At 43.6% G+C, this 26,923-nt stretch overlaps 1 protein-coding gene across 3 annotated transcripts; it reads left to right on the forward strand.

Moving 5' to 3' along the window:
- Nucleotides 1–1,452: 1,452 nt before the first annotated feature.
- Nucleotides 1,453–26,251, forward strand: DHX37 (DEAH-box helicase 37). 3 transcript variants are annotated; one of them, XM_043498110.1, is made up of 28 exons: nt 1,453–1,500; nt 1,536–1,682; nt 3,311–3,480; nt 4,463–4,575; nt 4,889–5,216; nt 6,170–6,318; nt 7,045–7,137; nt 7,792–7,888; nt 8,575–8,688; nt 10,323–10,424; nt 11,927–12,041; nt 12,431–12,526; nt 13,109–13,179; nt 14,024–14,168; nt 14,484–14,560; nt 14,882–15,114; nt 16,105–16,216; nt 17,035–17,141; nt 18,314–18,502; nt 19,524–19,648; nt 20,051–20,167; nt 20,391–20,563; nt 21,009–21,123; nt 21,962–22,099; nt 22,513–22,607; nt 22,704–22,777; nt 24,846–24,943; nt 26,090–26,251. In XM_043498110.1, the coding sequence occupies exons 2-28, from the start codon at nt 1,580–1,582 to the stop codon at nt 26,170–26,172; spliced, it is 3,432 nt and encodes a 1,143-aa protein (XP_043354045.1). In that variant the 5' UTR covers nt 1,453–1,500; nt 1,536–1,579; the 3' UTR covers nt 26,173–26,251. The 3 variants fall into 3 exon arrangements, with proteins under 3 accessions (XP_043354045.1, XP_043354046.1, XP_038229905.1); XM_038373977.2 differs by lacking the exons at nt 1,453–1,500; nt 1,536–1,682 and adding an exon at nt 2,501–2,770; XM_043498111.1 differs by lacking the exons at nt 1,453–1,500; nt 24,846–24,943 and having other exon boundaries at nt 1,513–1,682.
- The last annotated feature ends 672 nt before the right edge of the window (nt 26,252–26,923 follow it).

Genomic DNA, 26,923 nt, shown 5'->3' on the forward strand with positions numbered 1-26,923 from the left:
CTCCTGGCAGGGGGGGAAGGGAATGATTCCTGAGCCTGAATTCATAAGTTCAGAGCAAACATTTTCAAAGTTACAAAGCAAAACGTACATATTTTCTTATAGCATAAAATACTAACGTTACCCGTGAGTTTAATGCACGCAGCAACTTACAAGCATTTCATAGAGTCTAAATACTAAATACATTCTTATAAGACTAATACCTATTTTGAGCAAAACTACCATAGCTGGTCTGATCTCTAGCTATGAAGTCAGTTTTTAGCTAATGCCTGCAGCCTGGGTAAAAGCTTGCATCTGGCCTGCCAGCATTACACTGAGCTCCTGGAAGCATGTGATTAGGTGAGAATATCACCTTTTAAACAAAAACAGTAAATTTCTAATCCTCATGGTTGTGAAGAAAAGCTTGAAAATGTGACCATGCACCACAAAGCTTCAGAAAACAGAAACTAAATAAATAGAACCCCATTTTTTAAAAAATAAAATCTCATGAGTTTTGGAGGTGTCTGACTTGTGATTTTTGAATACTTGGGGTTAGCAATGAGGCATAGGTACATGTGAGAACAAAGATGTTTGCTTACTTTTCAGCATTAACAGTTTCATCCACTGGTATCTTGCTGTCCCCATTTGTATCCATCTGTGGTCTCTTTTTTACACTTAGATCATCCAGGCAAGGGATGCCTTGTGTTTGTACAGTGCCTAGCACAGAGGGTTATTATGCCAGTTGGTTTCCCATGATTGCAGTTCAGTGTTATTGTATATATATGATTTGTAACGTGGTTGTAGCCGTTAGTCCCAGGATATTAGAGAGACAAGGTGGGTGAGGTCATACATTTTATTGGACCAACTTCTGTTGATGAAAGCCCCAATGGAATCAAATCTCATGAGCACGATGTGCACGCTAAGTGGAATCTATGCGGACAACACATCTTGAAGAAATAGCTACTTTGCTTGACTTGGAGTAACAATTCTTTCATCTACTAGCACAGTCAACTCCACTCTTCGCCCTTCCACGATGGACAAACTTTGCTTAAGTTCCATTGCAATCCATGAGGCTACTCACACGCCTATTTATGATTCCAAAATGAGATACTGAGCTGGCTATGTGTCAGGAACCTGAGGGCTCCCATGACTTGCATTGCACTCTAATCTCATGTTGCTATTGGCAATAAACAGACACAGACACCCAGGGGATTTCCTTGTAGCTGTATTTTTATCCGAGAGGTGAACCAGCCAGTGCTGGTGTGCTGAGTTTACGGGCCAGAGAAAGATGCAACTGATCTGCTCTGCTCACACACGGGAGAGGAAAGCCAGGGTCTGCACTGCAGCCCTTCCTCGGCCCCTTCGCCCATTGCCCGCCTCTCTCCCCTGCCCTGTGTCACTCCAGCCATCCCGGCCCCGCCCCCCTCGCCCGCAACATTCCTTCCGCCTTCCTCTCGCCCCGCCCCCTGAGGCCCCGACCCCGGAAGTGTTTGCTGCTGGTGCCGCACGTGGGTGCCAGCCTGGCCGGCGGCCCCTTTCCCGTCCCGGGCTGGGCCCCTGCCCCTGCCCCTGGCGCTGCCCGCCCGTCCCGGCCGCCCCCGCCATGGGCAAAGCTCGCAAGAGACACAACTGGAAGGCGCGGCGGCCGGGGGGTGCCGGGGGGCAGCAGCCGCCCGCCCCAGAGCCCGTGCAGCTGGAGCTGGGAGGTGAGTCCGCCGCCCCGGGGGAAGAGGGGCCGGAATGGGCGGCCCGGTGCACCTCCCCTCCCCCTTCGAACGGGCGCCCCCCCTCCCGAGTGGGTGACTCCTTGGCACATTCACCCCTGCCTGAATAGGCGTCCCTGGCACGCTCACCCCCCCCGTGCACGCTCACCCCCTCCCAAATGGGCACGCTCCCTTGTGCTCTAGCCCCCCCCGTGCACACTCACCTCCTCCCAAATGGGCACGCTCCCTTGTGCTCTAGCCCCCCCCGTGCACACTCACCCCCTCCCAAATGGGCACGCTCCCTTGTGCTCTAGCCCCCCCCGTGCACACTCACCCCCTCCCAAATGGGCACGCTCCCTTGTGCTCTAGCCCTCCCCGTGCACACTCACCTCCTCCCAAATGGGCACGCTCCCTTGTGCTCTAGCCCCCCCGTGCACACTCACCCCCTCCCAAATGGGCACGCTCCCTTGTGCTCTAGCCCCCCCCGTGCACACTCACCTCCTCCCAAATGGGCACGCTCCCTTGTGCTCTAGCCCCCCCGTGCACACTCACCTCCTCCCAAATGGGCACGCTCCCTTGTGCTCTAGCCCCCCCGTGCACACTCACCCCCTCCCAAATGGGCACGCTCCCTTGTGCTCTAGCCCCCCCGTGCACACTCACCTCCTCCCAAATGGGCACGCTCCCTTGTGCTCTAGCCCCCCCCCGTGCACACTCACCTCCTCCCAAATGGGCACGCTCCCTTATACCCTTACCCCGCCGTGTACACTCGCCCCCTGGTACCCTCACCTCCACTGTGCACTCATCTCCTCTCGAATGAGTGACCCATTTGAACACTCACCCGTTCCTGAGTGGGTGCCCTTTACACACTCATACCACCTTGCGTGCGCACGCGCGCACACACACACCCCTTCCTGAGTGGATGACCACCTTTGCACGCTCTCATCTCCTTTCATGCTCACTCTCCTTCCCGAATGCATGACCCCTTTACACAGTACCTCACTCCTGTTGAGCCCTAATGTCTCTCTCTTTGGAAGAAAATGAACTGGTGGGAGGTTGAATTGCCCCTCACCTTCATCTGTCATGGTTTTCAGGTATGTTGTCATTGGTAGTGTGGGGAAACTTGCACTGCATTTGCTTGTGATGTACCTGCTCTAATCTCAGATACAAGCCTATCAATAAATCCAGGGTTATTTACCTTTAAGCAGCAACAAGAGGTGTCAATAAATTCAGACCAAAGTCAAGGCCAGTTTCAGAGCCATGTGGTAGAGCTTTTGAGTGCTGCTAACTTGGTGTGTGGCCTTGGACAAGTCACCTATCTTGTGTGTATCCCTTTCTTCATTATGAAAATAGTGGTAGTACTCATTTCCCAGGGGAGGATTATTTGGTACAATGTTTTGATTATGAAAACTTAGCCTTTTTCACAGTGGTATTACTCAAAAACAAGGAAAGAAGATTTTATCATGAAAGCAACCATGAAAGGAGAGGAGCATTGTTTCCCTGCTCAGCCATCCTATTTGTCAATAATATAATTGTTTCTATTGCCCTTTTATTTAAAATCAGCGAGCTTTGCAATAAGCCTGTTAAAAATAAGCTATTTAGGGCCTGTGACTGACCAAAATCGACACTTTCAGATGAGGCAAGGCTGAAAGGAGTGGATGAAAGTAATGCCCTGGTCCTGCCGGCTAAAAAGACAAAGACGAAAAAAGTAGCTTGTGACACACAAGGAGAGAAGAAGCCCCTGAGCAAAAAACAGAGGAAAATCTTGCAAAAAGTTTTAGAGCAGAAAGAGAAGAAAAATCAGGTAGGTTGCATCTTGGTCGTAAGGCTCTGCCCAACTGTGGTTGAGGCAGTGATAAAGAAAACTGTTTAAACAGGCCTGTTGTCAATAGTATTCCAGAGTTGCTTCCCTGGGAATATAAGCAAGAATTTTCTCCTTAGAATCATTTTATAATGTCTGCCTATCACCAGCTTGCAGGAGCAGAGGAGAAGTGTCTAGACACCTTACTGTGATCCAGTGCATTGTCAAGAACTGTGTAGATTGCCACATACCTTTCAGTGGGAGGTTGACAGTGAAGCCTGCTGCCAGTTTAAATTGGAACAGCGTTCGCTATTTAACTGCTGCTTGTTTTGCTAAAAGTATACAGCTACCCGGGGACTGTTGGTACAGCATGCGGCTGTAGACAGAGTTTGAGTAGAGTCCTACCACTGATATCAGAATGCAGTGAGAGGGCAGGAGTGCAGGTCTGGAGCCTAGGACTTCTGAAGTCTAGTCCGGCTTTGGACAAGTCACGTAACCACTTTGAGCATCTGTTAAATAGGGATGATTCTTAGAAGTATTATTATGAGGATTGTCTAATATTTGCAAAGTATTTTGAAAGTGAAAAATGTTATTTATAAATAAAAAGCATTGGGCATACATTACCTTTTTCAAGATGAGTAGCAGAATGAAAGGCTCCAATACCCCTATTGTACGAAAACATGAGACAAAATTCCATCAATTAAAAGGTAGAAAAATAAGTAGGATGAAGATCCTTGACCAGCCTTATTCATGGGGTCACTAGCAACACTTCCATATCATCTTTCTCTACCTTATCATGGTTTTTCCCAGCATGCAAATATAGTATGGTTCTGTCCCCCTAGTCCTTACTCAAGCTAAACTCCAGTTGACTTGGTACCTGAGTAAGACAAAACTTGAAGTGAATCTTTTTTGCTGGTACGGCAGTTCTAACAGTGATTATAGATAGATAGATAGATATTAAAAAAAATATTTTTTTTTCCTGTAGCGAGCTGAATTGCTAAGTAAGTTAAATGAGGTCCAGGCTTCTGAGGCTGAAATGAAACTTCTGTACACCACTTCCAAGTTGGGTATTGGAGGACGCATATACCAGACCAAACGGTAAACTTCCATCTATTGCTGCTGTTGTGAATCAGGCATACTATTGCTTTCTCGGTCTCTGTGTAGCACGTAGATTCCTTTTTTGCTTTAAATGGCTTCTTCACCTATGTTACTATAATATTACTTGATAGATTTGTAAATTATTTAAAGTCCAAAATAGTTTGGTAGTTATGGTGAGGTAGAAAGAAAATGAGACTTATTACAGCCTCATGTTCTTTGAGATGTTTTCCTTTTGGGGTGGGGAGGATCTGAAGTGTGAAAACACTAGCTATATTGCAGAAAATGCCCATAATGTGTGAATGTTCTGTTTTAGGACAGTACAAGAAGCAGGCACCTCATGTCCGGAGAAGATAAGTAGCATCAGTGGTGCAAATAAAAAAAGGTGCAGACTAGATCTGGAAGTGGAATTTGAGAAGAAGACTGAATCCTCTGATAGCTCTTGTGAAGAGGAAGAGCATAAAGAAACAATTGAAAAGCCAGCCACTGACAGCTTTAACTTTGGAAAGGTGGAAGAATGCGTTAAGAAGCCATTGAATAGTGATCAGGCTCTTCCTAGCTCGCCAGCTCATCAAAAAGCTATCCATAAGCCATCTTCCAAGCCTGCAGTTTTCATCCCAGTGGACAGGTCGCCTGAGATACAGGTCAGTCTTTGTTAGTGATTCGTCACAATAAACGTTCTTCAAGGAGGAAAAATCGGAGTGACACTCTCCATCAGACTAATTCATGGCAAATACTTGAATGGAGACTTGTAGGATTCACCTGCATCAGTCATTAACATCGATAACACTGCAAACCGTGCAGAGTGCATTCCCAGCATTGCTTTAAGTGTTACTCATACCAACTGTTGCTGTTTAGAGACACAACTTTGGGCTTTGAGCTTGTCAAGTGAATAAAGAAGGAAACGACTTTCAGTTTTGTTTCAAAACATATGTATTTGTCACTAATTCTAAATATGTAATTTATTAATGATCTGAGATCTTAAACCCTTTTGGTGTAATGAACTGAAAATCTTAATTGTTAAATTGGGTTTTATTTTCCGTTATGCTAAATGTAGTTTCGGATAGATTTAATTCTGCAGAAATTTGAAAGGATCCACTTATCATTGAGCAGATAGATGATAGTGAGTTATGGAATGAGTTTCCATTTGAAATGTTGTTAAACTCAAGTGAATCTTAGATGACTATATGGAATCTAATAAATCGGAGGACTGGTTTATTTTCATGCTTGAGTTGCCAGCTACCTTTTGAGAAGTCAGGATGGAATATTTTGCTGATCCCAGTTCTTGGTTGGCCTGGTAGTGTGTTGCCCTACATTTTAAAACTTTTCAAGCCAGGAGGAGGAGGGCAGAGTGTTATCAAAATAACCTAAATGTTAGAGGTCTATAGCTGCTTCTGCTCCTACATGTGTGTGTAAATATCATTCATGACTTTTGGAGTGGAAAATCCATGATGGGTTGAATCTTTCAGACTTTTCATACAGTTTTGTTTTTGTGTTTCAGTTTTTTTTTTAACTGAGCTTGATCCATTAAAAAGCCAAGCAGGAAGAGGGATCAAGACGCACAAACTGAAAATCAAGTTTGTTTTGTTTTCAATAGGAAGCGAGACTAAAGCTTCCTATCCTCGCTGAAGAACAAGTTATCATGGAAGCTATTAACGAGAATCCTGTTGTCATCATATGCGGAGAAACTGGGAGTGGTAAAACCACTCAAGTGCCTCAGTTTCTGTATGAAGCCGGCTATGCCAGGTAGGATTCTGTTCTTTTATACTGAAAATTGTTGAGAATTTGTTTTGGGGTTTTTTTTTAGTTAAGTTCCGTCCCTTTCTGTTTTTTGAATTTTGTCTCTGTTTAAGACTCCTGTGTTAGTGCTGTTAACTCTATGAGCTGCAATAATGCCTACATCAGATGGAAGTGAAATGAACTTGAAGGAGAAAAATCTGTGGGCAGTCCTTAGTTTGCACAAAAATCCCTCCAGATAATTTATTTTAGAGCTTTTAAACTGCTACCGTGTTTTAAACATCACTGTTTTATTTTTCACAGTAGGGCTGTAGTACTTGTCACTAATCGTGAAGGTAGGTTAGCTAAGGGGGAAAGCTAGTGGGTTCATCTCTCCAAGACACTCCACATGTTCCTTGCAAAATTGAAATAAACGCCATCGTTTGTAGTGAAAAACCATCCGCAGCTTGTCAGGGGCTGCAGTCCCTTTTACAGGATTTGGCGGTGCAGCCAAGATGCTGCCTGCCTTCCACTGCTCAGTCTCATTCAGTTGCAATAAACATTCCGCTTCTGCAATATTCCCTCTTCAGCCCAGGCTTCTTCTCCAAAGGAGCCAGTTAGATAGGGATTACCTGGTCCTCCCAACAATGAAGGAGAACCTGCGGGTGTGGTAAGACATCCTCAAAACCCACCCGGAGGAAAGCCTCTTGTCCTTTCCTAGGTTTGTCTGTAAAAAGCTTTTCTCCTCTGTCCTAGTTCCGAGGGCATCATTGGAATCACAGAGCCTCGGCGTGTAGCCGCAGTGTCTATGTCTCATCGGGTCGCTAGGGAAATGAATTTTTCACACAGGTAAGGGACAAAAGATCAGGGGCTAACCAGGAAAGTCAAAAACAACAAAACCCAGCCCCCTCCTAGTATAAATCTTCTGCTGAGTGGGAGAGGTTGGAGGGATGTTATCTTGGGGTCGGACTAGTTGCAGCGTGTTCTGCTGGCCTTCCCAGAGAGGAACCGTAGGAAGCTTTCAATGAACTCAGCACTGTTGCTCCCTAGAAAAATTGATGGCGGTCTTGGTGTTAACAAGCCCTCATAGCTCCCATTGGCGAATCAGTGGATTGTTGAGGAGGTGCGGAAGGAGACATGGCTGTGCTGTGTGTAGGGGAGAGCAGGTGTGCCATAACAATGAGCTAGTTGAAAACAAAGCCATTCTGTATCCAGCTTTCTTAGAGGGAAAGATTCCTGTATAGGACAGTAGCATTCTGCATGTGCTAGAGTCTGGGAAGTGGAGACTCAGGCAATCTGTGATCTTCCATGCACCTTATGCTGTAGTACCAAGTCATAGCTGAACTGGGCTGAAGACAGCATTCTAAACTGAACTCTGACTTTCCTTCCTTTCCCAGCTTTTTATATTCGGTCTATAATGCTTTGCTCTTTTTTTTTTCTTTCTTTTTTTTTTTTTAAAGAGTGGGGGTTTGTTTGTGTAATACTGATGTATTTTCTCTACAGGATAGTTTCATATCAAATACGTTATGAAGGAAACGTTACAGATGAAACCAAAATTAAGTTCATGACGGATGGTGTGCTACTGAAAGAAATTCAGAAGGTAAATTACCTTCTGCAATGAAAAAACAAAGTATTTAATGTCTCTAGAGAGAAATTCCACACATTCCTGCTAGCACTTGCCATGAGTACAAGCGTTCCTTTCTAAAACAAAACCCCTTTCAGCATTTAAGTTGTATTTTTGGTGACTAGGTGTCTATGATTATTCTTTTTATGCTTGTTGGGGGTACAATTCTTGTTTCAGCTGCTGTATTGACCTTCATAGGAATAGATGTTGGGATTTCTACATCACATTCTCCAGGTCCAGGGATTAGAGCAATAGCCTACATCTTGGGGAAACCTGGGTTCAGGCCCCTGTTCTGCCACTGGCTTCCTATGAAACCTTGGGCAAGTCACTTAGACTGTGAAATATGGCTAGACTAGGACTGTGCCTTCATTTCCCATCTGTAAAATGGGGATAATAGCACTTTCCTACCTCACAGAGGTGTTAGGAGGACAAATGATCGCTAATCACCTCTACCTCTTTCCCCATGAGGCACAACCAATTTCAAGACAATCCATTTCAGTACACTAAAGATTGTGATGTGCCCAGATAGGACAGTAATGGGGATGGTCATATAAACCTAGATAGATTCGAAAGATGACTGACCCAACATTAACGCAGAGACGGACCCGGCTGAGGCTTGACTTGATGCGATGAGATGACTCAGCTTCCCTCTTTATTTCCAGGACTTCTTGCTTTTGAAGTACAAAGTGATCATTATTGATGAAGCCCATGAAAGAAGCGTGTACACAGATATCCTGATCGGCCTCCTATCTCGCATCGTGCCCCTTCGTGGAAAGGTAAGAAAAGCAGAGGTGGCTGTGCTGCTTAGCAGGAGCAGATATGTGTCAAAAATGGGTAACAGAACTGGTTACATGTGTGGAAAGGCTTCTCTGTGAGGAGAGAGTGGAAGAATTAGGATTCTCTGCTTGGAGATGAGATGAATAAGAGGAATATGAGGAAGCTAGATTAAATAATGAATAGCAAAGAAAAGGTAGATAAGGGGCCGCCTTTGTCTTTTTTTCTTCTATCACAAGAACTGGCGGATGTTCCATGAAACGGACAGGTAAAATACTTACACACAGATAAAAAGGAAATAAATTGTTACACAGTACCCATTTAAGCTGCATAACTCACTGCCACAAGACATCAAGTCCAAGAACTGAGGGGGATTTAAAATTAGATATTTATTCAGAAAGTGAGGACACTCCACGTTACATGTGGATGTAAACCCTCGTCCTTCAAGGTATAAGCCAACGATTAGGAAAAGACTTCCCCTTGGGGAATCTTACATCTACCTTACACCATGGTTTTTGTAAAGGGAAATTATGCCTCACTAATATACTAGAATTCTTTGAGGCAGTCAACAAGCATGTGGACAAGGGGGATTCAGTGGATATAGTGTACTTAAATTTTCAGAAAGCCCTTGACAAGGTCCCTCACCAAATTGGAAAAGATTCAGAAAAGGGCAACAAAAATTATTGGGGGTATGGAACGGCTGCCATATGAGGAGAGATTAATAAGACTGACCTTGGAAAAGAGACAACTAAGGGAGGATATGACAGAGGTGTATAAAATCATAACTGGTGTGGAGAAAGTAAATAAGGAATTGTTATTTACTCCTCCTCAGAACACAAGAACTAGGGGTCACCAAATGAAATGAATAGGCAGCAGGTTTAAAACAAAGAAAAATAAGCGTTTTTTCACACAACACACAGTCAACCTGTGGAACTCCTTGCCAGAGGATGTTGTGATGGCCAAAACTATTACAGGGTTCAAAAAACAACTAGATAAGTTCATGGAGATTAGGTCCATCAATGGCTATTAGCCAAGATGGGGAGGGATGGTGTCCCTAGCCTATTTGCCAGAAGCTGGGAATGGGTGACAGGATGGATCATTTAACGATTACCTGTTCTGTTCATTCCCACTGGGGCACCTGGTTTTGGCCACTGTCAGAAGACGGGATACTGGGCTAGATAGACCTTTGGTCTGACCAAGTATGGCCGCTCTTATGTTCTTATGTACCTTGAAATATCTAGTACTGGCCACTGTTGGAGATAGGGATGCTGGAGTAAGTGGACCACTTGGCTACTTCAGCATGACAATTCCTAGGAGTCTGTTTTCATTTTACCTTTGTAAACATGCAGCGGGAGCTTGGGTGCCTTGCTTAAGGCTGGCCTCTTGGTGAGTCTGTGGCAGAGTCAAGATTGTGAATAGGATTTTTGTCTGTCTAAGGACCACAGTATTCGGCCCTCTCTCTGTACTGTCATTTGACCTTGTATTGCACTTTGTGCCTTTCCGACTGTGAGGGCTTTGGGGCAGAGGCTTACATTTGGTATCTGTTACGGCAGCGCACGTGCGTGTGTCTAGTGCTACATAAATGATTACAAGTGGCCAGACTGCAGTGTAACTCTGCATATTTGCATTTCCTCAGAAAGGGCAGCCTATGAAGCTGATCATTATGTCTGCCACCCTTCGTGTTGAAGACTTCACTGATAACAAGAAACTCTTTCCTGCTGTTCCTCCTGCTATACAGGTAACGTTCACCCTAGTGGCGTCTGCTGCCATGGCTGTAATGAATGGGGTCTGACTTGGTTTCCTTTATAAATCTGGATGCTTATAGAGGCGTTTTTCCTTTTGCTGTCTGTTGTTTACAGTCCTCTTAGCCAGCACTGCAGTCATTTCAGCAATGGCACTGCAGGCAATTGTCCTGCTTGTAATTTGTTTTGAACTATGTATTTTACGGGTTTCAGAGTAGCAGCCGTGTTAGTCTGTATTCGCAAAAAGAAAAGGAGTACTTGTGGCACCTTAGAGACTAACAAATTTATTTGAGCATAAGCTTTGGTGAGCTACAGCTCGCTTTATCGGAATGCATCTGATGAAGTGAGCTGTAGCTCACAAAAGCTTATGCTCCAATAAATTAGTTAGTCTCTAAGGTGCCACAAGTACTTCTTTTCTTTTTATGTATTTTACGGCTTCTCTTGCTAAGAATTCCAGCTCCCATTGAAGAAAGTGGTCTCAAAACACTGATGGTTACAGTTTAGAAAATGATCCAAGTGGAGTTCTACTTTTCATGGAGTGGAATCCCTCAAATTTTGACACTAAGTAATTTTTAAAAAGCCTTTTGAACTCTTAAATAGCTCTCTTGAGTCTCTGATTCTACTGACTCGTCATCAATTTGCGTAGTAGAGGCTGGAGAAACATCTGCTATTTTTGGTAAACTACAAAATGTTGGCTCTGCTGAAGCAGTGAACATAGTGTTCAGAGCTGTGCTGATATTGCCAATGCACAAAAGGTGAAAGGCACCGTGGGGCCAGATTAGCACCTTCATTCTTACTTTGAAGTCTGAAGTCACTTTAATGGTAATTTAGTGCCGTTTGTGTTTAGTAGTAGTTGAAGCTGTTAGCGATTATTCTGTTTGTTGCATTAAATGTGACAGCTAGTTTCCTGTGGGTAGCAAGCTAGATATAAGGAATCTTAAGCCCTTGATTGTTTAGAAAGTTATACTGGAAAGAAGGGTCTCCATTCAAAGTGGTAATTCTGGTTGATTGAATGCAAAGTATCATTGGAAAGGTCTTTGTAGTGTGAAAAATACTGTTATACCTAGAGCAAAAGCCAAACATATTGGTTGTAGTAGCTTCCCGTCTTTGGGGTCTCAAACTAACAATATGCTAGACACTAGGGCTGCAGATAGAACACTTACCAAAGCAACTGCTGGACTGGGTTACCTCCCATGAATTCTCATTCTCTTTATTTTTTTTTAAGATGATTTGCTGCACTCAGATTGTCAGAGGGTCAGAACAGTAAATATGAGCTTAAATACAGAGAAGAAATAGAATGGTTTACAAGAATGGGTTATTTAAAACAAATGCATAAACCAGTTCTATGGAGCGTGGTGAAATATCTGTTTAACAGTGTGAAAGGACACATTGTCAAGGCTTTTAACAAGCTTTCTGATTCCCCCTGAGCCACAGTACGTAAAATCCACTTCTGCTGTAATCGTAAAATGAGGCTCTTTCCTGTTGTATTCCTTTCTAGGTAGATGCAAGGCAATTCCCTGTGGCTGTTCATTTTAATAAGAGAACTCCAGTAGATGACTACAATGGGGAATGTTTCAGAAAAGTCTGTAAAATCCACCGAATGTTACCCGCAGGTAGGACTGCTGCAGAGAACTCTTCAGCATCTCAAATTCTTTACACTTAAAATGTTTCCCAGAAGGGTCTAAGTGGTTTTAGGGACTAAAATTTGTTTATTTAAAAAAAAAAAGCATAAAAAGCCGTAAAATAAAATAAGCAGCGCTGTCTCCTGTACTTTATTCCTTGCAAGGGATGATGTTGGAGAATAAGCCTATACTTAAATATGCTTTGGTATGCTGCATGGTTTCTCACATGTGTTAGTAAGGAATTGTGATGTGGGACACGTGGCATGTTCCACAGTTATGATGTATTTGGCATTGTCCTCTCTGAAGAGTGAGCACTAGTTCTGTGATTTCCCTTTTGAAACGACCTGTCTTCTGATTTAAGGTGACCTGTTCTGTTGCAGGAGGGATTTTGGTGTTCTTAACAGGCCAAGCAGAAGTACACTCGCTCTGTAGAAGACTAAGAAAAACCTTTCCGTTACGTAAAAATAAAACTGAAGGTAACTCCAGGGACTAAAGGGCTGCTAGTGTTTAACCATTACATCGTACGGAGACACAAGTTTACTTTTAAGGTTTTAAGCAACGAGTGTTCCAGAAATAAACTTTTGGAAAGACCTATTGAGAGACATCCTGATGACTCAGCTTCAGCTAAATAACCTTTTGAGAAAACAGATCTTTCTGTGTTGTGTGTGATTTCCCCATCCTTAACTCCCCTGAGGTCCATTGCAGTTTGCCACTGTTTCAGCCTTGCATTGATTACAGGAGCTTGCAAGGAATGGTGCAGTTTCCTAAAATGGAAGATCATTTTCACATCCTCTCCTGTTGCAGCAAGCTAATCCTCTGCTTCAGAGTCCTCCTCGAAATGCACCACTTCACAGCAATCTGCCAGCCCTCAGCCACTGACATGCTGTGATTCCTTAACAGAACAAAAATGCCACTGAGGCCCCCTCACCCACTTGGTCACTGGCTACTTTTTCCTTTGATATCTTGAATTATGAGCTCCTTCGGGCAATGACAATGTTAAGCTCTGCTCTGCAGAGTCATCTTTCAGCACTCTGAGAATCCAACCTGCTTCTTCATAGGAGATGAAGAGAAGGAAGAATCAGTCGAAGAAGTCAGGAAATTTAAGAAATCCAAACGGAAGAAAACTATGGTAATATATTTTAAACTTGAACGGAACTGGCACTCATGTCAGTGGTTAATTGTTGCAAAAGAGCAGGAATCTAGATTACTCCTGTTGAAAGCCAACACTGAACTTCCTTTTCAGTCATTTGTATATAGCTCAGGAAAACAGAACGTTTTCGAACAGATTTTTATTTTTTTTAATACTTTGCTCTGATTTATAAGCAACTTGCAGTTGTGTGGCCGTCCCTTAAGTAAAGAATTCAATCCCACTTTGATCTAGATTTGTAACTGCTGCATTAAGTGGTTGGTTGAGGGAGAGGGCTTGAATGCACCCCTGGGCACTACGAAGAGGGGAGATGGATTTCCACTATTAAGCACTAATAAATTAGCACTTTAATGGAAGGAACTCTGGACTTGGTGGGCTCAGGATTCCTTTGTGAGGAAAACTAGTGTTTGGCTGCTGACCATATAAGTGATGTAAACTTTATCGTCAACAGATCATTACATTATTAAAATATTGCTCTCTGATTTTAGATCCTGATAGGTAAAATTGCCTGAAGGAGGACTGTGGGGAAGGGAGAAACCTGATGTACAAAACATCATTTCTACACAAAATGCCCTTAAAAACATTTAACCGGCTTGTCTTTCCTGATCCCCTCTGTTACGAATGCTGATTTAATGTTCCTGCCATGTAGTACAAATGAAATATTTAGAGCCCAATCCCCTGTGCATCTTGAGATCAATGGAAGTTCAGGATTGGGACCCTAGAGTTGCATTTATTACCTGCTTCTAAAAGTTTTTAATGACTATTTGCACAACTGCTTATATTAAATCTAGAAAGGCTTAATGGTTCCCCCTTCTCTTGCCTCTAGCTGCTACCCAAAATCGATCTGAACAGTTACTCCGTTTTGCCAGTGGACGAAGGCGATGAGGACAGAGAAGCTGAAATGGAGGATGATGAGGATGCTGTGGGCTCTGACGTTGACCTAGATTTGGGAGATGATGGACTGGAGGAAGGTTTGATACTTTGAAATGAAAACCACATACGTAAAACAAACCTCACTTACCAATATGTGAAACTGTCCTGTTTGCTTTGTTTCTAAACTGGTGTGTTAGCACTTTGGGATGTGTAGTGTAAACCATTATTTACAAAGCATGGGTTTCTCATTGCAGGGTTTCTGATGGCAATTTTAAAAGAAGTGATTTACAAAATCTGATTATTTTTCAGGTTGAAAGGTGTATAAAAGTTTAGTTTGCCAGGACACTGTTGGGAATGAAATGCCTAGTGTTTGCTTACCGTGTTTTTAAGAATGCCATTTTGTTTCTTGACAGGTGAGAAGTCAGATTCTTCCCTTCCGCTCTACGTGCTCCCACTCTACTCTTTACTAGCACCAGAAAAGCAAGCCAAGGTAAAGGATTATTTGCATAGGAATAAGTGACCATTCTCAATACCTGACTTGAGAATGTATGCAGCAGCTCTTGGGTTGTGTACTAAAATGAGCATCTTGAATTAGCCTGCAGTGGGCAGACCAGAATGGGCCCAGTGGGAGCTTTTAGGTAAGGGAGAAAACAGGCCTCTGCTGACCTGTGTGCTCAATTCAAATGCCAGGAGATGTGATGTGAGGCCACGCTCATTGCGATCGCTTCTGTCTTTCTAGCTCATCTGAGTTGACCTCGCTAATTTGCTTTACGGGCAACGCATTTCATCTGCTGAACTGTGTTTGCTGCAGGTGTTCCGACCTCCTCCTCTTGGAACACGACTGTGTGTTGTTGCAACCAACGTGGCTGAGACGTCTCTCACTATCCCCAGCATTAAATACGTGGTTGACTGTGGGAAAGTCAAGAAACGCTTCTATGACAAAGTTACTGGGGTTTCGTCTTTCAGAGTCACCTGGACGTCTCAAGCATCTGCAAACCAGCGGGCAGGACGAGCTGGCCGCACGGAGCCAGGGCACTGTTATAGGTTAGTCGGTTCCCTCTCCGTAGGCTTCTCGCAAAGGAGGGGTCAGGGTCTGAAAACCATTCTCTGTTTGTTGGGCAGCCAAATGAAAGGAAAATACCAACACTCGCCGTTGTGTAGTGGACAGCTTCCCTGGGTTTTGTTTCGTGAACTTCACTTGTTTAGCATGCACCTCTCTCAGTGCATTGAAGCACTACTTGGTAAAACAGTCCAAATGAGCCAAATAGAACAGCCAGGCCCAAGATAGCCCCTAGATAATGTTAGCAAAGAGGGAAAAGATTGCAGGATATTAACTCCTGGACGCCTTCCTGAAAATCTCTTGTCTGCCCACTGTCTTTGCAACAAAGGAGGTCTGGATGGGACTTTAGAGCCAGCTATAGTTTTGAGAAGAAGTCATGATTTCCTAACTGCAGCATTGCTAGCTGCCTCTGGCTCAAGGAACGAGACTTCATTGGAAGGGCTAGACCGGAATGACTGGTGTGGCATAGCCCATTAGCTTGGCTTAACTTTTATGGTAGCATAGTCAGCAGTTCTGTTATGGTTTTATTTAACTGAAACAGATGTAGCGTGATCAATTCCACAAGCAACGTAGTACAATACGTTGACTGTACGACCTCATCTAGTAGATGAAATTGCAGGTCAATGAGGGACAGATGCACTGAGCTGCTTGCTCGTGCTGGCTTAATTTGTATCACTGTGATTTTAGAAATATCTGTTAACACTTTCTATGTCAAGTTCCGATTTAATGATGCTGTCTTAATACTTTATGCACAAAGATGAATTGATTTCTCTTGTGTGGTATTTTAGATGTAAATGTGGTTAAGATGCTTTAAAATCTGAAGATTAAACCTTTAAAAATTCACTTTTTTTTTATTCCAAAGCAATGTTAAAAAGAAAAAAAAAGCCCTTTATTTGCTTTTGTTTTCATCTCGGTGAAGTGTATGTTGGTTCAGATTTCATAAAAGTCTCTAACCAGCACTTCTCTTTCATTAGGCTCTATTCATCTGCAGTTTTCAGTGACTTTGAGAAATTTTCTCCTCCGGAAATTACAAGGCGACCTGTGGAAGACTTGATTCTACAGATGAAAGCATTAAACATTGAAAAGGTGAGCCGAAACGCCGGTTTTACGTTATAGCACTCTTTCAATGTCTTCTGGGAGCCAGAAATAAGCATAAATTTCCTTACCGCTGCCTGTTTGGTTTGAGGATACGTTGTGCCTTGTATCATAGATGGCGGGGGGGAGTGCTATGTTGTAGTCCCAGGGCTTGGTTTGCATCGGCTCTGATCTTGCAATGCATTGCATCAGACCTCCTCAATAGGCTTTACAGCCTCATCTCCACTTGTGCGTGCACTGTGCTTTTTCAGCAACAGTCTCATGAAAACAGCCAGTGAAGCAGAGACCTGGGATTTCAAAAATGGGGCAAGGAAAATAATGGAATCTATGTTCATGCAAAAGGAGCAGTAAAGCCTACATGTCCATTATTTGTGTATGCTAACTTCACAGGTATCCTCTAAGTCTCTCAATTCCCCTATGAAGGGCAATATCTCCATTTTACAGAGGGGTACACTGAGACACACAGGCTAAGGGCTTACTTTTCAGAGGTACCGAGTCCCCCCAGACTCTCATTGCCTTAAATTGGGAGTTCTGGGTACTCAGCACTTCTGAAAAGGCCTTTGAGCGGCTTGTCTAAGACCATACTTTTATTCAGTAACAGTCAAGAATAAAACCCTGGATTCCTGACTCCTAATTGTGTGCTCTAGCCACTACCTTCCAGGTGTCTGTTTCTCTTTGTGCTGGGGAGTTCTCCTAAATATATTGCCTCTGTTGACTTTTGGAATCAAAGAGGACTTGTCTCAGATAAACTACACCCAAACTCTACTGTTCAGTGTCAGTTATACATTCATTTTTTCCTGCATTCTTAGGTGATCAACTTCCCTTTTCCAACCCCGCCTCCAACAGAGGCACTTGCAGCCGCTGAAGAGCTACTGATAGCGCTCGGAGCCCTGCAGGAACCACCCAAGACAGGAAGGTAGGGTGTCTGAGGTCTCCCACAAGTTTCTTCACAGCAATGAGTTACTGAGGGTTATAGCAGTGGCTGGAGGCAGCAATAAGTGGGTTTATTTCTGTACATCCTCTTTTACATGATGGTGAGATGGAGCTTTGCCAGTCTCCCTTCTATGCTAGTTCTCTGACCATCTCTCCTTGGTATCAATGCTGTAGCAGGCTACTTCCCAGAATCTTTTGCACTTCCTAGTCTGTCATAAACTGGTGTTTAAACCAGCCAAGCTGAGACTGATTCAGACTTCAATGGCTTGGATTTCTACTGCACTTTGAATTGAGACAGCTCTTGAAGCACTGTGTAAACCCTATAGATGGGGAGCATTTCATGCACCACTGAGATCTTGGTTAATAACATTCAGAGGCCTTTCTAGGCCTTGTAATGTTTGTGCCGATAAATATAAAGGTGAAACGAGGGGACCCAGTAGCTCAGTGGATTGATAGTGGAATATGAAGCTTTTCATTTCTAAAACCTCGGGCTACCCAATATGCTTGCAGCAAAATAACTGTCGGTTTTAATTCACCCTTTTGTTGTTTTGCCGTGAGTTTCTGCGTGGCCACTCTTACTCTGGAGTAAGTGCCCTGTTTTGATATTCACCTAAATCAGTTAAAAAAAAAAATCAATTTAAGCTACATCAAAATCTGACACTTTTATTCTGAAATGAGGGTTCGCACGCAGACTTGCAATGAAATAACAAAAAGGGTGAATTGAAACCGATGCAGTTCCTTTGCTGTGAATTTGGGTAAATCAGCCCTAAGTGACCGTTTCAAATGCAGCCCAGGCTGCTAGGGACCAGAAACTGTCACCATGTGACTCTTGTTCTGTGAAATGAATTGGTTTTTCAGCCTAACTGCTGCTGCCATCCCCACACTTGCTCACACCCTGTGAGTTCCAGGACTGAGAATGAGCCCTCCTGACGCTTGGAGGTGGTCCTGGCAGGGCAGGGCGGAGGCAGTGTTGGAAAGAAAGGAATTCACAGTCTGAATTTGGAGTCTTTCGTCGCTACTAAAGTCACACATGCAATCAGAGAGAGAAAAATGCAAGTGTGTAATAAACAGCTGGCAAGTCAAAGTCTACAGAAAAAGCTTGTGCGAAAGTGGGGAAATGCTGTTATCTCATGACTTGGTTTCCGCCTCTTCCAGGCTGAAAGAGCTGCAAATAGCAAAGCTGAGCTGTCCAGTTAGTCCCTTGGGCTTGACCATGGCATCCTTTCCTGTGGCCCCACGCTACGCTAAGATGCTCGCTTTAAGTAAACAGCACGACTGCCTGCCGTATGCCATTACCATAGTGTCCGCAATGACCGTTCGAGAGCTCTTTGAGGAGTTTGAGAGGTGAGTGGCTTAAGCTGGAGTACAAATAGGTTCCCTTAGCACCAGATACCATTTAAAGAGTGCTAGGTATTGCTTTTTGGAATACCAGCCAAAACTGGAGAGAGAAGCTGGACAGGGAAATGTTTGTTTAACCCCTTATATACAGCATCTCTAATGGTTACCCCATGAAACTAGTGCCTATAGAGCTAAGCATGAAGATGGCAGTGAAGTATCATTGACTGACTCCTGTGTTCTGTGCTGGTGGCATTAATCAAAACCATAGCCTTGTAGATACCTAAAGACCTTGTCTCCCCATTTCTAACATTTGTCTTGTGATTGCTGAAGAGTTACAGATAACAGACCAAAATGCATCCCATGTATAGCTGACATCAGTGGTCATTCTGCCAGTAGCCTGAAGTTGGAAAGCTATAGGGGAGATCAGAGTAGAGGCAGGGCATTCCATTAAACATGACCAACGTGCTGTCTGTGTGATTCCCCAGCACTAACGTCTTAGCTTTTTAAAACCTCTCACTCGGAGTTGTGCTTTGCCGTTCAGTCTCACTTGCTGGACGGGAAGTTGGGTCCATATGTAGGCAGGGGCATGGTGGTGAGTCTGAGTCTCTAGTCCAATGGCTTCCTCAACACCCTGTTCAGACGTACACCTCTCTGATAGGATGCAGTACCGGCTTCAACAGCAGCAGTGTCCTGATCCTTTGTTGTAGCCTCTTAATACTCCTGGGGATGGTGTACCATTCACACACCATTCTCCCATGTGGTAGAACAACCACTGGAGTGCTGGAGCAGCACTTTCTTCTGATAGTCTCCCAGTTTTATCTATTTTGGATCAGCTGGAGAGAATGAACCGACTGATCCCTGGGTTTCCTTTTTATCCTCCAGTTTTATACAGGCTTCTTGCTACCAATTTTATATCAGTCTGTCTGGTGTTTAGTGATACTAGAAGGGAAAATACAGAGCTGCTTTGACTTGGCTTCTGGTGCTTGCTAGAAAGTGTTAAAGTGTATTGATTGTGCTTTTGGTTTAGACCAGCTGTAAGTGAAGAAGAGACGGAGAAGCTCAAGGGGAAGAAAGCAAGAGTTATACAGATGCGGAGGATCTGGGCTGGACAAGGGCCTTTTCAAAAGCTAGGAGACCTCATGGTGATGTTAGGTATCTATTGCCAGTGACTTGAACATACTGTTTGTTGCGGGGAGGTGGTTAATTTCAATCAAAGTAATCTGATATACAAAACTAAAGGATTCATATTGCCGCAGCAAAGGGAAATGCTGTATAACGAGGGAGACTTGCTGTTCATAGATGTTGAGCCTTGGAGTCCATCTCTTGTCCTCTGGAAGTTCTGGTGTTCTGTAATATGTTCATCAGTGCATCCTCCAGGCTAGTTCCAGCCAATGAGCAAACCTGAATAGATAGAAACTATGGGATTCGCTACCCCACTGTGGGGAAATGTTCTGCAGCCTAATCAATTTCACCTTTGGGAAGCTAGTTGGCATTTCTGTTTTGTTTTGTTAAAGCTCTTTGTTCTTTTCCTGCTGAATAAATATTCTCTTCCAGGAGCTGTGGGGGCCTGTGAGTATGCAGGGTGTACTCCTAAATTCTGTGAAGCGAATGGGCTGCGATACAAAGCTATGTTGGAAATCAGGCGCTTACGGGGGCAGCTGACGACAGCAGGTAAAAGTTTAGCAGCAGATAACTCAGTTGCGGGCTTGGGCTTTCTCTGCTCAGCACGGTGCAGCCTTTTATGCTGCCAGCAGCATAGCCCATGCTCTGTGGCTCACCACAGTGGTATTTTTTGTAAACCCTAAACTAGAGGTTAAGTTTCTGTGGCAAATATCCATGACTTTAGAGAGGAAGACAGTATTTACCTACCTTAACTACTCTTGTTCTTCCTCAGTGAATTCAGTCTGCCCCGATGTTGGCCTCTTCGTTGATCCAAAAATGAAGCCCCCCACAGAGACCCAGGTGACCTATTTGAGGCAGATAGTGTTGGCGGGGTTAGGGGACCATATTGCCCGAAGGATCCAGGCGGAGGAACTTCTGGATGAGAAATGGAAAAATGCCTACAAGGTAAAGATGAGTGGCATGGCTCAATTTGACCATCGCCCTCCTCCTGTAACTCTGTGATCTAGAAATAAGGGTTCTCTGCGGAGCATGGTCTCGTGGCCCAAACGCAGGATTGGGGCTCTGTTCCCAGCCCTGCTTCAGTGTCACGATGGGAAGTTAACTCTTCCATGCTGCAGGTAACCCATTCCTAGTCTGGGGTGATTATTTTCTATGGTGTCTCGTCAAGATTTTGGGAAACGTAACGAATGGCGATTTGCAAAGTGCTGTGAGGTCCCTAGAAGGATGGTGGTGCAGAAAACCAGGGTGTTACCAAAAAGCTCCATCACTTAGAGAACATGGTAAATTGGTGAAGGATTTAAACTAGGTGCTCTCAAGGAACTGGATTGCTAATAATCACGGTCTCCTTCCATGTTATGGTTCATCTTGAGCCCTTTATGCTTTCTTTAAGACTCCTCTGCTGGATGACCCTGTCTTTATCCACCCGAATTCTGTCCTCTTCAAACAACTCCCAGAGTTTGTGGTGTATCAAGAAATTGTTGAAACTACTCAAATGTACATGAAAGGTAAGATTGCTCAGCACCTCCTCCGTCTTCAGATCCATCTAGCAGTTTACTATGGAATCAAAAGAGTATTTCACTTGCTCGCAGCACAAGTTCCACCTGGCCTTTGGTGCTGGCTAGGAGTATGGGGATCAGTAGAGGGCAGCGTCTAACTTCTCATTGACTTATCCCCAGGACCAAGGAGCCCTGTCCAGCTGGAAACAGCCTCCAGAGCTGCCAGCCCTTGGTGGCTCTGAGCCTCCCTGAGGCAGCCACGAAAGTTGCTGCTGATTTCCTCGTTTCACAGTATCCCAGACAATCCCCCCTCAGGCTCCTGGTGGTCTTTCCCTTCCTAGGTGCAGAGTTGGATTGGCTTAGGAAACCAACATCCAGCTGCACGTTGTGTTCTCTCCGACTGCTCGGGTGGTTCTCCTCCCACCCTCAATTGACTGTCCTAAGCAGGGAGAAAGACTTTTTCAAAGGAGCCAGGTGGTTAAAAGAGGCGCTGGAGCCCCATGGCTGGCAGCTGCTTTCCAGAGATCAGCCACAGAGAAACGGGCTCAATCAAGTCAGATTGTGCCTCCCCTCCCACCCAACAAAATGGTATGGGGCAGGAGAGTGAGGCTTGGGTCTGAAACAAGGGCTTAGAGTCCCTCTCCGCTCTCCTTTGACTCTAGGTCAAACAAAACTGTGCTGGCATCCATGGGGACACTTTCAAATGGACCCTGAGGCAACCTGTCTGAGGAGCTCACCTCCAGTGAATGCGAGTTTCACTGAACATTACTCCTGCGTAAACAGTACTGAACAGATTGTTCTGAAGGCAAAGATGCTTCATTTTGTAGTATGTGTTTTCATTCTGAAGGTGTTTCGGCCATTGAATCTGAATGGATCCCAGTCCTGCTACCTCCGTACTGTCACTTTGGGAAACCTTTGGAAAATCCGTCTCCATTTTATTGCCCGGATACAGGCAGAATAAGGTGCCACAGACCAAGTGTTTTCTGTAAGTTTCTTGAAGCACTGCATGTTGGAATGTAGCTCTGATGTATATTACATTCCCCTGAAAACTGCTCTGTGTTGCCCTATTGGCTGTAAGGCCATGAAATAAAAATTCTTTGTCCAATCCTGAATCCTGCTACTCGTCAGTGTTGTACATGCATTGATATGGCTTATGTATCTCCATTGAGTTCTCCAGAGCTAGCATAGAGCTGCTAGCATACCAACCTCTTGGCACTGGTATTGCTGTGATGTGTGTGTCACATCCTGTCCTATACTGGAGGACTTCTGATGTCACTGTTACTAGCTGTGCATTTCTCTAAATGCCTGCAATGTCTCTTTGTGTTCTGCAATCTTACGCTGATGGGAAAATCCACATTGAGAATTAAATAGAAGACCTAATATGACCTGTATTTCCAGATCGAGTAGGCTGGCAGCTTCCAGCAGTGGAGGTAGATTACCCAGAGGGTATTGATCGCTACAAATACTTTGCCAAATTTTTACTGGAAGGAAAGGTAAGTGTATTGCAACTTGCATGGTTTCCCCTTACATTTTAGAGCATCCTCTTACTTTATGGCAAGTGTCTAACGAATGCTAATGTTTATTTTTAGATCATTAAACAGCTAGGCTCTTATAAGCGTTGTTTGCTGTCCAGTCCACTCACAATGCTGAAGACATGGTCCAAGTAAGTTGCTAAAGAAGGTCATGCCACCCAGCAGTGGTGTTAGTCACTTGAGTCTTCTTAAAAGGGAGGGACTTCCAAACTGGGAAGAGCATGAAGATATTTACCTCAATTGTTAAGGGGAGAGAGAAGGAAAATTGTCTTAGTAAACCTAAGGCCAGTGGCCTTTATCAAGGGAAACTGGTGAACTGTAAGGATCCTGTAAAAACTTACACATGTGAGTAGTTACGCTGGGCTTCAATGGGATTATTGGTGCCAGTAAAATTACTTTTGTGTAACTATTTGCAGGATCAGTCCCTGGGACTCTGTATTTAATTTTCTTCATATTTTAGCCAGCTAAACCATTTTCAGTCATCTAACAAAATAGAAGTTCCAAAGAGGTTTTGCCTTTTGTGGCAATGCCATTGTAGCAGTACAATAATTAGGGCCCTACCAAATTTGCAGCTGTGAAAGATGTGTCCCGGACTGTGAAATCTGGTCTTTCATGTGCTTTTATACCCTATACAGATTTAACGGGAGAGATCGGCATTTCTCAAATTGGGGGTCCTGAACCAAAAGGGAGTTGCAAGGGGTCGCAAGGTTATTTTGGGGCACAGGGTCACGGTATTGCCACCCTTACTTCTGCACTGCCTTCAGAGCTGGGCAGCCAGAGAGTGGCAGCTGCTGATTGAGGACCCAGCTCTGCAGGCTGCATGCCATCCTTACTTCTGCACTGTTGCTGGCAGCGGTTCTGCCTTCAGAGCTGGGTCCAAGCCAGCAGCCGCCGCTCTCCAGCTTCCCAGCTCTGAAAGCAGCACCGCTGAAGTAAGGGTAGCAATACTGCAACCTGCCCTACAATAACTTTGCAAACCGCCCCCCCCCACACACACACACCTCCTTTTTGGGTCAGGATCCCTCCAATTACAAGACCTGAAATTTCAGATTTAAATAGGTGAAATAATGAAATTTACGATTTTTGAAATCCTATGACTGTGAAATTGACCAAAATGAACTGTGAATTTGGTAGGACCCTATCAATGATTAATAGCCCCCTACACAACACACCTTTCAAGATCCATGGAACCTACACATGCCTATCATAACATGGTGTACCTCATCCAGTGCACTAAATGCCCCAGTAACTGTGGGTGACACTTTCACTACACTTTCAAATGAACTCACACAGGAAAAAGATAAGACAGCAATACCCTATTACCTGTGGGCGCCACTTTTCACAAAGTGATCTCTCTCTATATCTGACCTATCAGACCTCATTCTCAATGGAAACCTGCACATTTTCAAAAGACAAACCTGGGAGCTTAAATGCATAGCTTTGCTAGATACTAAAAATTATAGTCTTAATAAAAACACTGGATTTATGACTCATTCCAACAATCTGGAACCCACTCACCCCCTTTTTATCCTATGACTACAGATGCGTTAACAGCCCACTTCACCTTGAATATGTGCCAACTACTTATGCTAGATTTCAGATTAGCAGCCGTGTTAGTCTGTATCCACAAAAAGAAAAGGAGTACTTGTGGCACCTTAGAAACTAACAAATTTATTTGAGCATAAGCTTTCGTGACCTACAGCTCACTTCATCAGATGCATGAAAGCTCACGAAAGCTTATGCTCAAATAAATTTGTTAGTCTCTAAGGTGCCACAAGTACTCCTTTTCTTTTTACTTATGCTAAACTCCCTGTTCAATATTGTATTTAGCTGTGACACTGAGTGCCTGTCCCAGACCCAAAGAAGAGCTCTGTAGCTTGAAAGTTTGTGTCCCTCTCACCAACAGTTCGTCCAATAAAAGATATTGCCTCACCCACCTTGTCTCTCTCATATCCTAGGACCAAAATGACTACAGCAACCCTGCATACAACAGTGATACATTTCAATTTGACACTGTCCCTTTAGTCATAGGTTACATGTTTTATGTCTACATCTAACCTCTAATCAGTATTGTTATAAAACAAATGCAGAATGCTAGACGTTAAACACTGAAGTAGAGATGTAGCCATAATATAGCTTAAATAAATCAACGTAGCTCACATCTGTATCTGATCCCCTTTCATTTTGGAATTCACTCAGGCTTCAGCCCCGGACAGAAATCCTGCTGAAGGCTCTTGTTTCAGAAAGTGCTGATAGTCGTGATGCTTTGCTGGCTGCGTGGAAAAAAAATCCCAGGTGTAAGTGTTCCATTTGCTGGGTGGTGGCGATTAACCATTCCAGCATAGGGTTCTTATCTGATTTCAAGCAGAGCTGGTCTTTCGAACTTTTACAAAAGGAACAGACAATACCCTGCAGAGAAATTAGCAGTCATTTCAGTATCTTTCCCATTAGGGTAGTTCATGTTGTGGTTTTGGTCTTCCAGTAGGACTGGAAGAGTTAAGAGAGTTCATAAACTGTTGTCCTCCAGAAATGAATATTTGAAAAGATTATTTTTTTGTAATACAGTTGTCTGGATTTGTAAATGATGCTAAGCAGATTTTGTAGCAGCTCTGTCACAAAGTGGCCATGATATAGGAAGAATCCTGTGCCAATTAAATTTATTTTTCACAATATTAAGCATGCCAAATAATCTGACCTTTATACCAGATGCTGCAAGGAGTAAAAAAAAAAAAAAAATCCTTTCCTAACAGGATTCCCAGTATTAACTTTAACAATAACTCTTGCATTCTTGTTATACTTTTAGATCATTAAAACACTTTAAAAGTGTTAACTGTCAGACAAGTATTTTCCCCATTTTTACAGGTGGAGAAGCTGAGACAGAGTAGTGGCCTATATAAGGTCCCAGCGAGAGCCTTGAGTCGTTCCTGGTTTCCAGTCCTGTACCTCTCTGTGTACTCCTGCTCACTCTTGAGCCCCGGGCCTTATCTTTAACCTGGGAATAGTCCCATCAAAATTAATGGTACTACACACTTGTATAAGTACTCTGTTGGATCAGGGCCTTAATTTGGATTTAGTGATGATTTGTCTTCATCACAAAAAAGCAGAGATGTCCCAACACTTCAGCTGTACCTTTTTCAAGGAGAAAAGTTCTCTGTCAAGTTTGTGGCCCTGAATACTGAGATTTGTGCAATGAATGAGTGCAAAGGAGTTTCTTCTTTGGTCTTTCGTGGGAAGACACAGTGCAACGGAGAAATTAAAATAATCTAGCCTTCCATTGCTATGTTTTTATTTCACTGGCTGTAAGCAGAGTTTAATTTTTTTACAGACTCTTGACAGCATGATCAAACTGACCCAGTTGTTAGAGTCCTGCCTTCTAGTAGACCCCATTCTGCTGTTAGCTATTTTTGACTTGTGGACTGATGATTCATATCTTTCTGTTTCAGACTTGCTGTCTGCGTATTGCCATTGGATCCCCGAAGTTATGCATGATGACGTAGCCAAACGCTGGCCACCCGTGACATTATGAATTGTCAAGATTTCCCTTCTATGGATAATCCCTATCTCAGACATCTCTAGAACTCCCTTTTTGAAGGAAGACTTGGGGGGGGGGGGAAAGGAAAGTCCATATTTTGGTGGGGAGAGACTGATTTACTAATGGAAGACATCTTACCAGCTGTTTTTGCTAGGGTGTTTTGTAATATTTATTATCTCTTGGGTAACTTTATCCATTGCATTTAATTGATTTTTCTTAAAAGCTTCTTTTTAGACTATATTAGTCAATTGGACTATAGCAGATGTTTAGAGTACTTGACTTGAGCAAATAAAGGGGGGGTATATGTGACTGTGGTATGTTGTAGCTTAAAAAAAACAAAAAATCTCTCTAGTGTTCCTGGTCATCCAGGATGAATGCCTCATATGCACAGCTGAAGTTCGACACAAATGAGTATATAGCTCCTTCATGTTCCAATATTCCTTTTTGTCATTTGAATTCACCACAAAACCAGGATAGCCATAAACCTCACACCTTCAAGCCGCTTTTTCTTTTTTTATTTTTTTTAATTCCTTTCCTGTCTCATCACTTTTTCCAGCTGTTTTTTTTTTTTCCTGCAACCAGCCTGCCTGCATCTAGCCCCAGTGGGGAAGAATGCCAAGACTACTGTCCTGCTAGACAACACACTGTGTCTTGCCAAAAATCCAATTGGTGCTGGTCATATTTCATTTGGTCAGCAAATGCTGTAGGGTTATTTGTATTGTCAATTTGTACAGTGCAAAACTCT

This window comes from Dermochelys coriacea, chromosome 15 (assembly GCF_009764565.3).
Source record: "Dermochelys coriacea isolate rDerCor1 chromosome 15, rDerCor1.pri.v4, whole genome shotgun sequence".
NCBI classification, from domain to species: domain Eukaryota; kingdom Metazoa; phylum Chordata; order Testudines; family Dermochelyidae; genus Dermochelys; species Dermochelys coriacea.

What these genes read in the sequence shown, in the direction of transcription:
- DHX37 (XM_043498110.1), top strand. Translation starts at nt 1,580, where the DNA reads ATGGGCAAAGCTCGCAAGAGACACAACTGGAAGGCGCGGCGGCCGGGG. An exon ending in CGTGCAGCTGGAGCTGGGAG is followed by an intron (nt 1,683 to 3,310) that starts GTGAGTCCGCCG and finishes CGACACTTTCAG; the next exon opens with ATGAGGCAAGGCTGAAAGGA. An exon ending in CTCTTTGAGGAGTTTGAGAG is followed by an intron (nt 18,503 to 19,523) that starts GTGAGTGGCTTA and finishes CTTTTGGTTTAG; the next exon opens with ACCAGCTGTAAGTGAAGAAG.